Genomic DNA, 17,094 nt, shown 5'->3' on the forward strand with positions numbered 1-17,094 from the left:
CTTGTTAAATATAGCCCCTTGGCTCACATCTTTGAATAATTACAGAGTTATTGCCCCTATTATACTATATGCTTGTTATCGCTACTCCTCTGAAACCATAAGAGATAGAGACTTGAAACTTTTACCAATGTCAATAAGGTATTCAATTGGGTCAGCAAGGTATCACATCAAGTTATGTGGTTACTCAAGTGGAACTTGTTTTTACAGTCAACCCATTCATATTGTAGAAAAATAGCTAGCCTCTAGAACACTCTCTTCTATTATTAGTTTTCTGTTTATATGCTTGTGTAAAGAATATTCACTTGGTTCAGTTTTGTACAGAGAAAGTGCAAAAAAAAATCATAGAGATGGTTTAGATAAACAACATGGAATTCTTAAATAACTTGAAATAAAAGAAAAATCTTTAAAAATCACTTATGGGTTTGTGGTTTTCCCATTTGATTGTACAATATATATTATAGGTATGAGAATTTTTTGTATATTTCTTTAGCAATCTAGCAACTTATTAAAATATTAAGATGGAAAGACCTCTAATTGTTCGGGAACAACTAGTGTACTAGTTAATTTTGCTTTAATGCACATTCGTTTTGCAATTCGGCTTATTTTTACCCTTTCCACCGCCGATAGAGTTGACTCTATAACTATATTTATTTACAACAATTTACACCACTTTAGCTTTGAAATACACACATCGATTGAATAAGTAGGATTTCAGGAATTTAATAATGTTTGAACCACAACCAATAAGTTAAACAGTTCTATTTAAATCTTCTGAGAATGGGTAACCTAGATTCTAGATCAACAGGAATCAGTCCGAGTCTAAGTTTGTACCTGGCATTTAAATCAATAACATGAGCCGGCACACGTATATAGCAACGAACAGGATTAATAAACACCCGGAACCCGCCATGTTGGATACGAAGCTTTGTAGTTTACTAATTGGGTACGTTGGGGATGTTTTATTGTGTTTTCGTACATGTAATAATCAAAGTGTTGATAGTATAGAATGCTGGGATTTTTAATGTGTTATTGTTGATATTTAGTTGTTAAAAGATTTTGAGACAATTTGTTTTCCCTTCATTTAATATTTCTTTTAATTAAGTTAAACATTTCTCGTAACCTAGTCTTCAAATAAAATATGACGTATGTAATTCAACGAAAATTTTAATTATGGAAACAATTGACATGATCAGTAAAAAAAAATAGTCATTACATCCATTTAAACGGAATTTTAAGGTACGATATGTCTTGCACGTATATGATATCATTGGTCAGAATCAAATAAATTAAAATAATAAAATAAAATAATTAATCAAATTAATTACAGGCGCCTGACGTTTTTCAATTTTATCATAAGGCAAAAAATACACCCTTTCTAGTAATAGGTAGACTATACATGTATTCATTTTAAGAAAAAAGTATAAAGCCTTACTAGTAAATTTTCTCGATCAATTAATTCTGGTTAAAATATAGAGTTGATAATGCTAATGACATTGAAGATCATTAGCATAAATACAGCTACATTCATACTTTGTTTTCAGAAAAGTCAAGCTATGAGTCATTTGGAGAAATAATGTTTTATGGTTACGTGCATTCTTTTTATTATCAGTCTAGAGAAGTAAAGAAAATTTTAAAATGTACAAATAATATATAAAACCGTAACAAAGATTAAACGTTAATAGAAGCATTCATTATTACGAGTGTGGGATAGTGAAATTCCACAGAGGGGACAAGATTCACGGTCTAGGACGAGGCTTTGCCGAGTCCTAGACCGTGAATCTTGTCCCAGAGGTGAAATTTCACTATCCCACATGAGTATAAAATGAATGATTCTTTTTCTCGCATTATATGTTTGACAACTTTCGGTTATGACGTTCAAAAGATTACTTTCAGTTTATCCCTCCGCGTGCTTCAAATAGTGCAAGTCAAAATGAGAGCATACGACAGTTTTTTATTAAAAATATTAATATATTGTAATTAATTTAGCAAAACATTTACTTAATGGATAATCACAATCCACCATTTTGCATTTTCCTACAGCAGACAATGTTTGTTTACGTTTTAAAACGGTGTAGTAATACACAGTGTAAGACAAAAAAATCTCACACCGGACAAACCGATCTCACACCGGTGATAATGCGAGAAAAATTTATCACATATGTAAATGCATGCTGAATATCACTTTAAAAATTTCAGAAATAGTTCCCCCATTTTCCAACCAAAAGAGGCTCTCTAACCATGGACTCCCTAGAAAGCCTTGTTAATGTTGTACACTGCATTATGTGCCAGTCGTCTGTGGCCCCGGTGTACTGTAAAGTTTGTCACATACAGCTGTGTAAAGACTGTTTAGAAAAACATACCTCTGAATCCTCTAAAGTTCACAGTGTTGAGCAACTTGAACAACATTCAGCTTCGTTGAACTCTCCCTGTGATCGGTCACTAATGACTGTACCTCTTGTCATTACATGTATATACACGGGGTATGATCCATTTTACGGTGTGGCCTGTCTGAATGATTCAGAAGTATGGACGTGTGGTTGGGACAACCAGATGAAACTCTACAATCTCCAGGGTGAACTTTTGAAGTCAATACAAACCCAGTCAGGTCACAAGCGACGGCACATAGCAGTGACAAGGAGTGGGGAGCTAGTTTATACTGACCACAGAAATGGAACTGTGAACATAGTAAAGAATACACAGATAGAGACAGTAATCGAAGTTCAGGAATGGAAACCTCTTAACGTCTGTTTTACTTCTTCAGGTGACCTCCTGGTTGTCATGGACGTTGATGATAAACAAAGTAAAATAGTGCGCTACTCTGGCTTCACAGAGAAACAAAGCATTCAGTACAATGAAAAAGGACAACCTCTCTTTTCACCTGGTGGAGATAAATACATCAGTGAGAACAGGAACCTAGATATTTGTGTATCAGACTGTGGAGCCGACAAAGTAGTGGTAGTTAATCAAACCGGGAGTCTTCGGTTTACCTATACTGGTCATCCCTTACCTACCGAGAGATCATTTAATCCATGCGGCATCACAACAGACAGTCAGAGTCGTATCTTGACAGCTGATGATGAACACCACTGCATCCACATCATTGATCAGGACGGAGAGTTCCTCCGCTTCATTCACAACTGTGGTTTAGAGGAGCCATGGGGGGTGTGCTTGGATACCAGAGACAACCTTTTTGTGGCGGAGTGGGACACAGGTAAAGTAAAGAAAATACAATATTATAATTAAATTTGTTACTATATACTCAAAGTATCAATTGTTTGATTCTTACTATGTGTTAAGTTTAGATGTAAATTAAATCAGAATACAAAGGTGTTATCGGTACTACACGTAATAATATTTCACATACAAGTTTTTATTATATACTCATATTTGTGTGTAAATTATATAAATTAATGTAAACAATTGCACCTCACAATATTGTGCACATTAGTTGAGTACTAGTATTTGTTAAACATCTAAACATATGTAGAATGCTTTAGATGTAAACTCACTGACCATGTATTTTAGAAGTGAACAGACTACATGTAATACAACTTATGTATAATATTCAATGTGTTCAAATATTTCATGTCATCAAACTAGGCGAATGTGTTGAAATTTAAACATTTGTGTGAATTATTTATTTTAGTTGATGCATTTTTTAAAATGACCTACAATATTTAAGTTTTAAGTCAACATATTAGATATGTTTATACATGAATTATGTAATTATAATAGGTGCATGTATATACCTACATATTTCCGTAAGCGATATCAAACTCTATTTAAACTGAATAAACTAGAGAAAATGCCGAGCATCTTAACAAAAACCTATTGCATTAATCTACCATTACGCAAAAAATAATGCCGAATTACCGATAGAATGAATTGTATTTCAGTACTCCTACATCAGATTTTGCTTAATTTGCGCAGGTAAACAGTTAACGTAACTGTTTGATTTACCGAAGTCTCTGTTTGATTTGATACGTAAAAATCACGATATACAGACGACAGTTTCCAGGTTACAAAGCATAAATAATGAAAACGAAACGAAAATCAGAACAAGCTAACATCAACGTCATGTGTGAAAACTGTCAACGCATTGAAATATTTAGCCTCAATTTACTTCACAAAATCGGCACCAATATATTTTTCATGTTTCAAAAATTTCCCTTCATACGCGAACTGTTGCACAACAAGCAAATTCATCATTGTCAGATCGACCCTTTTTCGTATAATGTCATGGCTGCTTTAAACAAAGAACCTCGTTTTAGAAGTATGGAATACGAGTCTTGGTAAAATGGGTAAGCAAAACCGGGCCGTGGCAAAATAAAAGCCGGGGCAGATCGGCAATCGTCAATTCCAAATACGCATTATTTTGCAGCAATATTAACAGCAAATACAAATATACTGGTCCATCAAATATCCTGAAATTTTAATGAGATTGGCAGATTAATAACTGCTTATCTTTTGTTTTGCCCAGGCCAAGTCTTGTCTACCCATTTTACCGGATGCCGAATCCCAGGCTATTAAACTGATTGAAACACGCCTTTCCTTTATTATTATTTTCGTTATAACTCAGATTTGAAACAGTATTAGACCTTAATTTTTGCAATTTATATTTTCCTTCCCATAAGGAAAATTTATGCTAAACTACGTTGAATTGGAATCAGTAGTTCTTGAGAAGAAGATTTTTAAAAATGCACCCCTCTTTTTCTACAGTTTCAAGGTTTTCTCCGCTTTGAATACAGATCGGACTTTTATTTCTGCAATTTATATTCGCCCTCCCATAAGGATGCTTTGTGCCAAATTTGGTTGAAATTGGATAAGCGGTTTTAGAGAAGAAGTTCAAAAATGTAAAAAGTTTTCAGACGGACAGACAGACGGACGGAGGACAGACGGACGACGGACAAAAAGTGATCAGAATAACTCACTTGAGCTTTCAGCTCAGGTGAGCTAAAAAGGTAGACAAATAAGCTAGAAAAAGATTCTTTACTGGTATACCGAACCTATGTAACAAAAACAGGGCACGAGACTTGTTTACATGACAAACAATTGTGAGCCCAGTATCTTGCTTATAACTCTACGAGTGACTCTCAAATTTTATTTGATCATTACAAATGCATTTCTAAAGCATTGTAAATAGTACAAACACATAAACAGAATTTGACCAAAATCGTGACCATGCCCCTTTAAAGTATATTATAATTGAAATACTTTCACCGGTTTAGAATTTTCTTTCACAGTATTCAACCAAAAATACGTTTTAGAAAATTTTGGAAAGTTAAAAGTTTTATAGTTATCAACGGGATTCGAACCCATGACCTACAGGTTTGTAGTGAACCCACTAACCCACTGCACTACGCTGTAAGATGTCGAAAAGCTGAAAGAAACTATTTAAAAAATTATTCTTGATTTTATTGTTTATTTCGATAAATAATACGACACAACGTGAATGTGTCACAATACTTGTAAGTAATGATTTTTCCAATTCACAAATTAAATATAAGACTATTCATTTAACAATTTTTTTAAAAGAGTGGTCCTCATACAACTCACCTCAGTTTAAATCAGCCAGGATCGGAATTGCATGCTTTCAGATTTACTTTTATTGCGTACTGCGTCATCAAAAAGTGGTGTGTAGAGCCACCTTAAAGCTCTTATCAGCGTGTTTGACATACCATAGAAAATGTTCCCGGGTTCCATTCAAATTGTTTTTTCTCGCGTATGTTACCTTACTAAATAGGTTTTATGTTTATAAATTTTGATAGATAAACTAAAACAAGGTAGCTAGTATACTACTTATAACTTTACTATTAACAAGTCTACTTGTTTATTCTATAAAATTAAAAAACTGTTTTTGTTTCAAATGATAAAAATAGTTGCATAACTATTTTGATCATATAACTTCTTAAATACATTATATTTAATGATTAATTACTAAATAAGAACAAGCCAAGGAAGATGACTCCATTGTGAAGAGGAAAGGGAAGATAACTCCCATTAACTGTTATAAACCTCTTCCATGAACTCTTTACAAATGCTTTCACAATATCTTATCGATAACTTTGATGGACAGCTTCACTATTTTTCTTTTCCAAACATATTTCTATAATAGTTAATGGTTTAAGACATTCGAATTCTCTCTCTCTCTCTCTCTCTCTCTCTCTCTCTCTCTCTCTCTCTCTCTCTCTCTCTGACAGGCGATTTCCCACAGCCTCCCTTACGATATGTTGTCGTTTTACATTATTAAGTACGCGTTTTCTATTGTCAAACAATACGCTTGTGTATTATATACGCGGATATGTGATTAACCACTCTAACGTGTTTCATATTTTACCATATGCGTGGGGGTAATTTACGCGGTTTTCAGCTTACCGCGTAACAGGTGTAAATTTCCCCCAGGCGTAAATAACCACTTTTACAGTATTGTATTGAACTATTGTACATTTAGGATCATTAACTATAGCTGTATTGTTTGTTGTGTTTTGATCATTAGGTCTGTCGACCTTTCAGGTGAAAGACATTTTGTTTTCTTAATGTTTTTTATTCTTCTTCTTTTTTAATTACCTCGGGGTCACTTTTTTCTTATTAGGGTTATCAAAACAATTTAAACTTTATGTAATTGCTCATTAAAAGTTATGGTACCAATTGACCCTGTGTCAAAAAACACCCAGAACTTACATAGTTATTGTCCTTTTAGAAGAAAATGCTTGTTTTCGCTACTCCTCTGAAACCATAAGAGATAGAGACTTGAAACTTTTACCAATGTCTTTAGTACAATTAGAGGGTTCTTCAATCCACTCACACCGAAAGGATCTGAGGCCCCCTTCTAGTAGTTATTGCCCCTGAAAGTATTTAAATTTCCATAAAATCACTTCCAACTTTTTAATTACTTATCATAGAGACTTCGGACCACTTCGGATGGAAGTGTCTACCTTGGCCGAACAAAATGACATAAAGGTCTGAGGTTAAGGTCATTTTGAAAATTGGTTGATTAATGAGTTTTTAGATCTCTTTTGTTAAGGGTGCTAGAGAAAAACTTTTTTTATGGATGTAGTAGATCATTTTAAGACATTTTTAAATATAGCCCCTTGGCTCACATCTTTGAATAATTACAGAGTTATTGCCCCTATTATACTATATGCTTGTTATCGCTACACCTCTGAAACCATAAGAGATAGAGGCTTGAAACTTTTACCAATGTCTTCACTACACTTAGAGGGTTCTTTAATCTATCATACCGAAAAGATCTGAGGCCCCTTTCTAGCAGTTATTGCCCCTGAAAGTATTGAAACGTTGGTAAAACCACTTCCAACTTTTTTCATTACTTATCATAGAGACTTCCGATCACTTCGTATAGGAGCGTCTGCCTTGGTCGAACAAAATGACATAAAGGTCAAGGGCATTTGGAAATCTGTGAATTTATGATTTTCATGTCTTTTGAAATACAGAATCATAGTAAGGGTTTCAATAGCTTGCTGGATTGCGCAATAAGGTATTCAATTGGGTCAGCAAGGTATCACATCAAGTCATGTGGTTACTCAAGTGGAACTTGTTTTAACAGTTAACCCATTCATATTGTAGAAAAATAGCTAGCCTCTAGAACACTCTCTTCTATTATTAGGTTTTCTGTTTATATGCTTGTGTAAAGAATATTCACTTGGTTCAGTTTTGTACAGAGAAAGTGCAAAAAAAAAAAATCATAGATATGTTTTAGATAAACAACATGGAATTCTTAAATAACTTGAAATAAAAAAAAATCTTTGAAAATCACTTATGGGTTTGTGGTTTTCCCATTTGATTGTACGATATATATTATAGGTATGAGAATTTTTTGTATATTTTTTACCAATCTAGCAACTTATTAAAATATTAAGATGGAAAGACCTCTAATTGTTCGGGAACAACTAGTGTACATGTACTAGTTAATTTTGCTTTAATGCACATTCGTTTTGCAATTCGGTATATTTTTGCCCTTTCCGCCGCCGATAGAGTTGACTCTATAACTATATTTATTTACAACAATTTACACCACTTTAGCTTTGAAATACACACATCGATTGAATAAGCAGGATTTCAGGAATTTAATCATGTTTGAACCACAACCAATAAGTTAAACAGTTCTATTTAAATCTTCTGAGAATGGGTAACCTAGATTCTAGATCAACAGGAATCAGTCCGAGTCTAAGTTTGTACCTGGCATTTAAATCAATAACATGAGCCGGCACACGTATATAGCAACGAACAGGATTAATAAACACCCGGAACCCGCCATGTTGGATACGAAGCTTTGTAGTTTACCAATTGGGTACGTTGGGGATGTTTTATTGTGTTTTCGTACATGTAATAATCAAAGTGTTGATAGTATAGAATGCTGGGATTTTTAATGTGTTATTGTTGATATTTAGTTGTTAAAAGATTTTGAGACAATTTGTTTTCCCTTCATTTAATATTTCTTTTAACTAAGTTAAACATTTCTCGTAACCTAGTCTTCAAATAAAATATGACGTATGTAATTCAACGAAAATTGTAATTATGGATACAATTGACATGATCAGTAAAAAAAAATAGTCATTACATCCATTTAAACGGAATTTTAAGGTACGATATGTCTTACACGTATATGATATCATTGGTCAGAATCAAATAAATTAAAATAATAAAATAAAATAATTAATCAAATTAATAACAGGCGCCTGACGTTTTTCAATTTTATCATAATGCAAAAAATACACCCTTTCTAGTAATAGGTAGACTATACATGTATTCATTTTAAGAAAAAAGTATAAAGCCATACTAGTATATTTTCTCGATCAATTAATTCTGGTTAAAATATAGAGTTGGTAATGCTAATGACATTTAAGATCATTAGCATAAATACAGCAAAGACTTTGTTTTCCGAAAAGTCAAGCTAAAAGTCATTTGGAGAAATAATGTTTTATGGTTACGTGCATTCTTTTTATTATCAGTCTAGAGAAGTAAAGAAAATTTTAAAATGTACAAATAATATATAAAACCGTAACAAAGATTAAACATTAATAGAAGCATTCATTATTACGAGTGTGGGATAGTGAAATTTCACAGAGGGGACAAGATTCACGGTCTAGGACGAGGCTTTGCCGAGTCCTAGACCGTGAATCTTGGCCCAGAGATGGAATTTCACTATCCAACACGAGTATAAAATGATTCTTTTTCTCGCATTATATGTTTGACAACTTTCGGTTATGACGTTCAAAAGATTACTTTCAGTTTATCCCTCCGCGTGCTTCAAATAGTGCAATTAAGTCAAAATGAGAGCAAACGACAATATTAAAAATATTAATATATTGTAATTAATTTAGCAAAACATTTACTTAATGGATAATCTCAATCCACCATTTTGCATTTTCCTACAGCAGACAATGTTTGTTTACGTTTTAAAACGGTGTAGTAATACACAGTGTAAGACAAAAAATCTCACACCGGACAAACCGATCTCACACCGGTGATAATGCGAGAAAAATTTATCACATATGTAAATGCATGCGGAATATCACTTTAAAAATTTCAGAAATAGTTCCCCCATTTTCCAACCAAAAGAGGCTCTCTAACCATGGACTCCCTAGAAAGCCTTGTTAATGTTGTACACTGCATTATGTGTCAGTCGTCTGTGGCCCCGGTGTACTGTAAAGTTTGTCACATACAGCTGTGTAAAGACTGTTTAGAAAAACATACCTCTGAATCCTCTAAAGTTCACAGTGTTGAGCAACTTGAACAACATTCAGCTTCGTTGAACTCTCCCTGTGATCGGTCACTAATGACTGTACCTCTTGTCATTACATGTATATACACGGGGTATGATCCATTTTACGGTGTGGCCTGTCTGAATGATTCAGAAGTATGGACATGTGGTTGGGACAACCAGATGAAACTCTACAATCTTCAGGGTGAACTTTTGAAGTCAATACAAACCCAGTCAGGTCACAAGCCACGGCACATAGCAGTGACAAGGAGTGGGGAGCTAGTTTATACTGACCACAAAAATGGAACTGTGAACATAGTAAAGAATACACAGATAGAGACAGTAATCGAACTTCAGGAATGGAAACCTCTCAACGTCTGTTTTACTTCTTCAGGTGACCTCCTGGTTGTCATGGACGTTGATGATAAACAAAGTAAAATAGTGCGCTACTCTGGCTTCACAGAGAAACAAAGCATTCAGTACAATGAAAAAGGACAACCTCTCTTTTCACCTGGTGGAGATAAATACATCAGTGAGAACAGGAACCTAGATATTTGTGTATCAGACTGTGGAGCCGACAAAGTAGTGGTAGTTAATCAAGCCGGGAGTCTTCGGTTCACCTATACTGGCCATCCCTTACCTACCGAGAGATCATTTAATCCATGCGGCATCACAACAGACAGTCAGAGTCGTATCTTGTCAGCTGATGATGAACACCACTGCATCCACATCATTGATCAGGACGGAGAGTTCCTCCGCTTCATTCACAACTGTGGTTTAGAGGAGCCATGGGGGGTGTGCTTGGACACCAGAGACAACCTTTTTGTGGCGGAGTGGGACACAGGTAAAGTTAAGAAAATACAATATTATAATTAAATTTGTTAATATATACTCAAAGTATCAATTGTTTGATTCTTAGTATGTGTTAAGTTTAGATGTAAATTAAATCAGAATACAAAGGTGTTATTGGTACTACACGTAATAATATTTCACATACAAGTTTTTATTACATACTCATATTTGTGTGTAAATTATATAAACAAATGTAAACAATTGCGTCTCACAGTAATGTGCACATTAGTTGAGTACTAGTATTTCTTAAACATCTATACACATGTAAAATGCTTTAGATGTAAACTCACTGACCATGCATTTTAGAAGTGAACAGACTACATGTAATACAACTTATGTATAATATTCAATGTGTTCAATTATTTCATGTCATCTAACTAGGCGAATGTGTTGAAATTTAAACATTTGTGTGAATTATTTATTTTAGTTGATGCATTTTTTGAAATGACCTACAATGTTTAAGTTTTAAGTCAACATATTAGATATGTTTAAACATGAACTATGTAATTATAATAGGTACATGTATATCGATACAAACTCTGTTTTAAATCAAATTTATATAAATTGACGGTTTATTTATAAAATTGCATGTCTACAATGCTTGTTAATCACTGAATTTTTTTGGGTTTTTTTTGGTGTTATAACTCATTTTAATACCGAATAAAAAAACATTATTACCATTATATAGTCTAAGACAATTCTGCAGAGCAATTTTTTTTTCAAGGGCACACGCAAAAGGAAATAAAATTAAAGAAGAAAAAAAATTAATCGTTTTAATTGTTGTTTAAAAGAAATCCTTACAAATGTAGCGTTCTTGGTAATCACCTCGGGTTCAAGTATATTACATAAATGACGAGTCCTCAAACTGGTATTAAACACTTTGAAAAAGTAGCATACACTCTACATAATTAATAAAATGTTATAGTTTTACTTAATATAACAAGTGGACCACGGGCCTTTACAGTCACAATGACACACGAGCACCAAGACAGCCTATACACTGGGATTCGTATACATTAAGGTTTATACTGGTTTAAGATGCCAAAACCCCGCAAATATAGTTATAACATCCCCACCCCACCCCGAACACATACACCTTAAATCTTGCCTCAAATGATATAGGAGCAAAATCTATAATTTTTGGTGGAAAACGTAAAATAGAAAGAAAGTATGACATGAAAAGGTGCAAGCTTTTAAAGTGGTTTAGACTTGTAGAGATTAGATGTAAGATTCTTTTCACATAGTTTTATATGATACATTAATTTCTCCAAAGAAGGGCAAACTTCAACTCTTGTTCGATTGAAGGCAGTGGAACCATCATCCCCTGTGAGAGTTGTTACAATGGCTTTCTTCTCCTTTATAGACTTTAGCATTTCTACAACCATGTTGGGTTCCATTGCCCTGATTTTAAACATCAGAACCGTCAATCAAGCCAGTAATGACAACTCCTCTCCACGACATGTTCATAGGACTATCCTGCTAAAAAAAATACCGTTCACAGATTTACAACGAATTCGTAAGCTACTTTGTTCAAAGAACTTGACACAAGTTTTAAATCACGTATGGTGATTTTATACGACTGGGTATGTAAAGAAGAAGGACGCTTGTCTGAACGTGTAAACAAGAGACAGGTCATTGCAGTTATGCAGATGGTCCTGATCCTGACTTGTTTGGTTGTTTAGAGCGAAGGAACCTGGGGACAGCAAAAATACCAATACATGGGGCTTGATTCTTTAAGCTGGTAGTAAGGTCATAACAAGAAATATACTATAACAATAACAAGCATAATCCTCTGTCGTGTAATCTTAAATCCACAAGAGGGGCAGTGCATGTAGTACCATCAAGTACAGTAGCCTACGTTTGTTCAGAAGCCAACTTTGCTTTGGATCAGATTAAAGGGGCGTGATCACGATTTTTGTCAAAAATTATTTTTCCGATTTTTATGTTAATACAATGATTCAGTAAGGCATGTTTAATAGGCAACGAAAATTTGAGTGCCATTTGTTGAGTTACACAGCTTATAATTCTTTGCTATGTAAACAAAACTTTTATTTACGTTTTGAATGCTGACGTAAAAATTCCAGTTTTAGACTTAAAATGAATGCGTTCAACGCTAGGAACTGTTTATTAGAATAAGAAAATAGACACACCACCAAGAAAAAGATTTTTACTGGTATATTGAACCTGTGTTAACAAAACCAGGTCATGTGCCTTGTTTACATGACAAAGAATTGAGAGCTCGGTATCTGGCTTATAACTCAACGACTGACTATCAAATTACATTTGAACATTAGAAATGCATTTCTAAAGCATTGTGAATAATAAAAACAGAATAATAGAATTAGAGCAAAATCGTGACCATGCGCATTAAACATATGCAATTTTTGTTATCACTTTCAGTATCCTTATGTCGGACATTATTTTGAAATCGACCAAGTTATAAAGCTTTCAAAAGGCAGCAAATCTATTGGATAAAGTATTTATATAATTGCCTGACGTCTTTAAAACATTCGAATTCCATCTCTCAGTGCAGATCTAGACATACGATTCTCCACACCCGCCCTTACGATATGTCGTCGTTTTATATTATTGCTTATGTACAGTACCGATCAGACTCAACGTAACAGAACGTAAACCCCAACTTAACCCTAGGTTTACTTTCTGGGTTTACTCTGGTTTTACTAAAGTGGACCCAGAGTAAACCAAAAGTAAACCCAGAGTGGACTCATAGAGTAAACCCAGTTAGAAGTATACCCTTTAAAACAGACGCTTACTGTGTATTCGGAATATACAAGGGGCAGAAATTACAGGCAGTAGGATGGTAAGAAAAAAACACGGGTCTCACACTTCAGTGCGTACTGTTGACCTAAAAAACAATATCCAAGTAAACCTGAGGAAACTCAAAATAAACCCCGGGTGGACCCAAATTTTCAAAAGGTAAACCCAAAAAGTAAACCCGGGGTTTAGTTGGGGTTTACTCTGGTGTTAGGTTGGGTCTGATCGGTACTGTATGTGTTTATATTTCTGTGTTTATATTTGACAGTTCTTTAATAGAATATTAAAGATACATGTATTTTTATCCCCTCGCGCAACTTGTTGCGAGGGGGATATAGCATCGCTACTCGTGTGTGTGTGTGTGTGTGTGTGCGCGCGCGCGCGTGCGTGCGTGCGTGTGTGTGCGCGCGCGCGCGCACAATCCATTTCAATTTTCTAGTAAATTAATAAAACACCTTCCAATAGAATTTCCTCAAGCTTTACACAAATATGCATCATTGTAGAAGATTCAAACAAATGCAATCTCATATTGATTGGTCAAATTTTTATGCAAAAACTTAGATAAAATTACACCATTGTAAAGTAGGGGGCATACATTATGACAAAATTCGTTCAAAACTAAAAATATTTATCACAGATTGCACACTTCTGTAAAATAACAAATAAAAAATGCGTGTGCCTTTCCAAACCATTAATACAGTTACAAATTATTATTTCATTAAATCAATGTCATAATCAACTTTGTATACGAGTTATCAATCGAAATTTCTGAGTAAGAGTTATCAATCACCCAGAGCGAAAGTAGCGTGACAGAACAACGTTACGGTGAGTTATTAGGGTTAATAGCTTAATGTGTGTTTTAAGGTGGAATGTCCCTCTGATAAGAGAGATAACTTCTATAGAAAATAATATCACTTTGTTTCTGTTAACTCACAATTATTGAGGTGTGTAACAACAAGGGAGGTGGTGCATGGTCCCAATTTATGTTGGAAGGCGATACACTTATTTGAATTCAAAGATATAAAAAGAAAATTAGAACTGAACCCCATGGCTCTTTTGAAGCAGGGGGGCAAAAAAGTAAAGAAAACTTTTGCAAAATATTACAAGAAATGTATCATAATGATAAAGTATTTATGAGGCAATATCTACATGACTATTCCTCCCCCTCTCCCCTCCCGATGGATTTATTCTTTTTTTAAATATAACTAAATTTTATGTACTTGTTCAGTTCATGTACGGTACATGTTTGATGTTTTAGGCCAGAGAATATTTGGATTGAATATTTTTATTTCTCTATCTATAGCTCGTTCACAGAGCTGAATGAATTATAATTGGGAAAAATGTGACCAAGACAATTACAAATTCTAGACTTAGTTGAAATCGTTTAATTAAAACTTATAACATTTCAAATGTTTAAAGTTGAATAAAACTTTTCTATTCTGAGGGAGCAGATGTGGGAAATCAAATTGAAAAAAACCCCTAATATCTCAGCTCATTTGATTCAAGACAGTTAATCCCTGTATTGATATCATACCAAATCCTGGAAGATTATTCACTTGATCCCCTTTTTGTGTTACATAACAAAATGCTCTGGTTTACATTTTTAGGATTTCTTAAATACATATATCCATTTACTATTATCTTATCCAAATTTAAAAAAGAAAACCTTTTCTGAAATTTGATAAACTGTGGCAATTTTTCTTGCACTGTATGTAAAACATGTATGTAAAACCTTCAATAGTCTATAATAAAGAAAGATAACTCTTGCTGATTGAAGGAATTTTTGTTGCAAACCTATACAACAAAGTGCTGTTCTGAACTAAAATGCAGCGCTTCAATATGTTTTGTAATATGAATTGAGAATGTATATAACTATATATTATTTTCATATACATTTTGGATTTCTAATTTTATGCTGCGATGGTAAAATTTTGTTTTTCTGATCACTATGTCTAGTTTTCTTCATATCATGATTAGACATTTTATCAATTTTTGAAAAATCTAGCAGCGCTTCATTACTTAAAATTTGTTTCATATGAATCGATTGATATTGACTTTGATGAAAATCAATATGAAATTTTTTAAAAAATTTATGGCAAAATTAATAGCAGAGGGATATTACACCTTAATGGTTTGTTATTATCCCCTCGCGCAACTTGTTGCGAGGGTGATATAGCATCGCTGCTGTGCGTGAGTGTGTATATATGTGTGTGTGTGTGTGTCCATTTCACCATTTTAGCAAAATTTAAAGAAAACCCTCGCATGCCTGTGTATCAAAATACGTAGACTTCATAAGCATGTTTAAAGGAAAAAACCCTATTTATTTTTAAGGATTTCCGTTAAATATTTTTTAAGATATCGTTAAAATTACAACACTTAAACATTTTATGTACAACTTCCGGTTCGTGAAATTAAACATTTCAAATCAACAACTTGATATTTTGTTGGATGTAAGCCCTATAAAGGTAAGAAGCAAACATTTTTGAGAAATTGGGAGTTGAAAGGATGTCCAAAGTGAAAAACTGAAGCAAGCAGGAGATTAAGTTCACCTTAATTTAATCGAAACAAGCAGCCGTCTGAGCCGAATTTCGGGCTATATTTAACGAATTACTTGGCTATATTTAACGAATTACCTAGAGAAGAACAGGCCTTTGACAAATATCGTCAACATGATAACCCACGAATTCATTTCATGTTAATCACTGAAGATATGTTACTCTTTTTTAAATATTGGGGTTAAAATTACGACATGTAAACTCGAATTTTCTCATGGAGCAGACTATAAATCGCCAGATCTTGGCTACGTTTCCTTTTCAATATGAAACTTAAATTTGCCTACACTAATTGTCTACATGCGTAATGTATGTCATTGGATAAAGGAATTTATTAAACTATATTACTAATGTTTAACACGTTTGTGGTGTGTTTTCCCTAGTAAGGGGAGCAATTGTACAAACACGTAAATGCACCCATCCCCCATGGATAAACACAGAGCGGGATAGGAATGAACGAAATATTTTAATTCAAATGGTTTTTAACAAGTTAAATATATGGTCTCTTCAATTACATGTTCATTTCTGAATAATGCATTTCCCCGCACAATATTTTCATTTCGCAAGGGGATGCTCCGCTTTGCGGTACCCTTGTTATACTATACATGTTATAACAAACCACTTCCGAGAGCGTGTCTGCACCTAAATACGTGTTATTTATTTTTATTGATTTTTATGTTTATTTGAGTTGTAACGAGCAAGAAAATCATTGAATTTTATTTACGGACATGTAGCTTGTATGTTCATTTACCGTCAATCTATAATAATTTGGTTATCAGTATACTGTTATTCGTCCCTATATATAAAATGCGATAATCGTTAATTATGATTTATCGCATTGAACACTGACGTACATTTAAAATCAGAAACTGTATAGTTGTATTGTTTGTTGAGTTTTGATAGTTAATTTTGCTTTTAAGCACATGCACTCGTCATGCAATTCTGAATTTTGTTGCCCGTTCCTCCGCCGATAGAGAAGACGCTATAACTATATTTGGCAACAATTTATACCACTTTAGCTTTTATATGCATATGTCGATTGAAGAAGCAGGATTCCAGGAATTAAATAATGTTTGAAGCACAGCCAATAAGTTGGTTGAGTTTTTAAGAACGTTAGTTCTGTTTAAATCTTCCGAGAATGAGTGACCTAGATTCTTGATCAAAGTCTATGTTTGTACCTGGCATTTAAATCAT

At 33.8% G+C, this 17,094-nt stretch overlaps 2 protein-coding genes across 2 annotated transcripts; both read left to right on the forward strand.

Annotated features, from left to right (window-relative positions):
- The first annotated feature begins 852 nt into the window (after positions 1-852).
- LOC128177528 (uncharacterized) lies at positions 853-3,741 on the forward strand. Its single transcript, XM_052844253.1, has 2 exons — positions 853-943; positions 2,197-3,741. The coding sequence occupies exon 2, from the start codon at positions 2,239-2,241 to the stop codon at positions 3,241-3,243; it is 1,005 nt and encodes a 334-aa protein (XP_052700213.1). The 5' UTR covers positions 853-943; positions 2,197-2,238; the 3' UTR covers positions 3,244-3,741.
- A 4,441-nt stretch (positions 3,742-8,182) lies between these two features.
- Positions 8,183-11,325, forward strand: LOC128177382 (uncharacterized). Its single transcript, XM_052844075.1, has 2 exons — positions 8,183-8,308; positions 9,551-11,325. Exon 2 carries the CDS (start codon positions 9,593-9,595, stop codon positions 10,595-10,597), a length of 1,005 nt encoding a protein of 334 aa, XP_052700035.1. The 5' UTR covers positions 8,183-8,308; positions 9,551-9,592; the 3' UTR covers positions 10,598-11,325.
- The last annotated feature ends 5,769 nt before the right edge of the window (positions 11,326-17,094 follow it).

The sequence above is a fragment of the Crassostrea angulata genome, chromosome 3 (assembly GCF_025612915.1).
Source record: "Crassostrea angulata isolate pt1a10 chromosome 3, ASM2561291v2, whole genome shotgun sequence".
NCBI classification, from domain to species: Eukaryota; Metazoa; Mollusca; class Bivalvia; order Ostreida; family Ostreidae; genus Magallana; species Magallana angulata.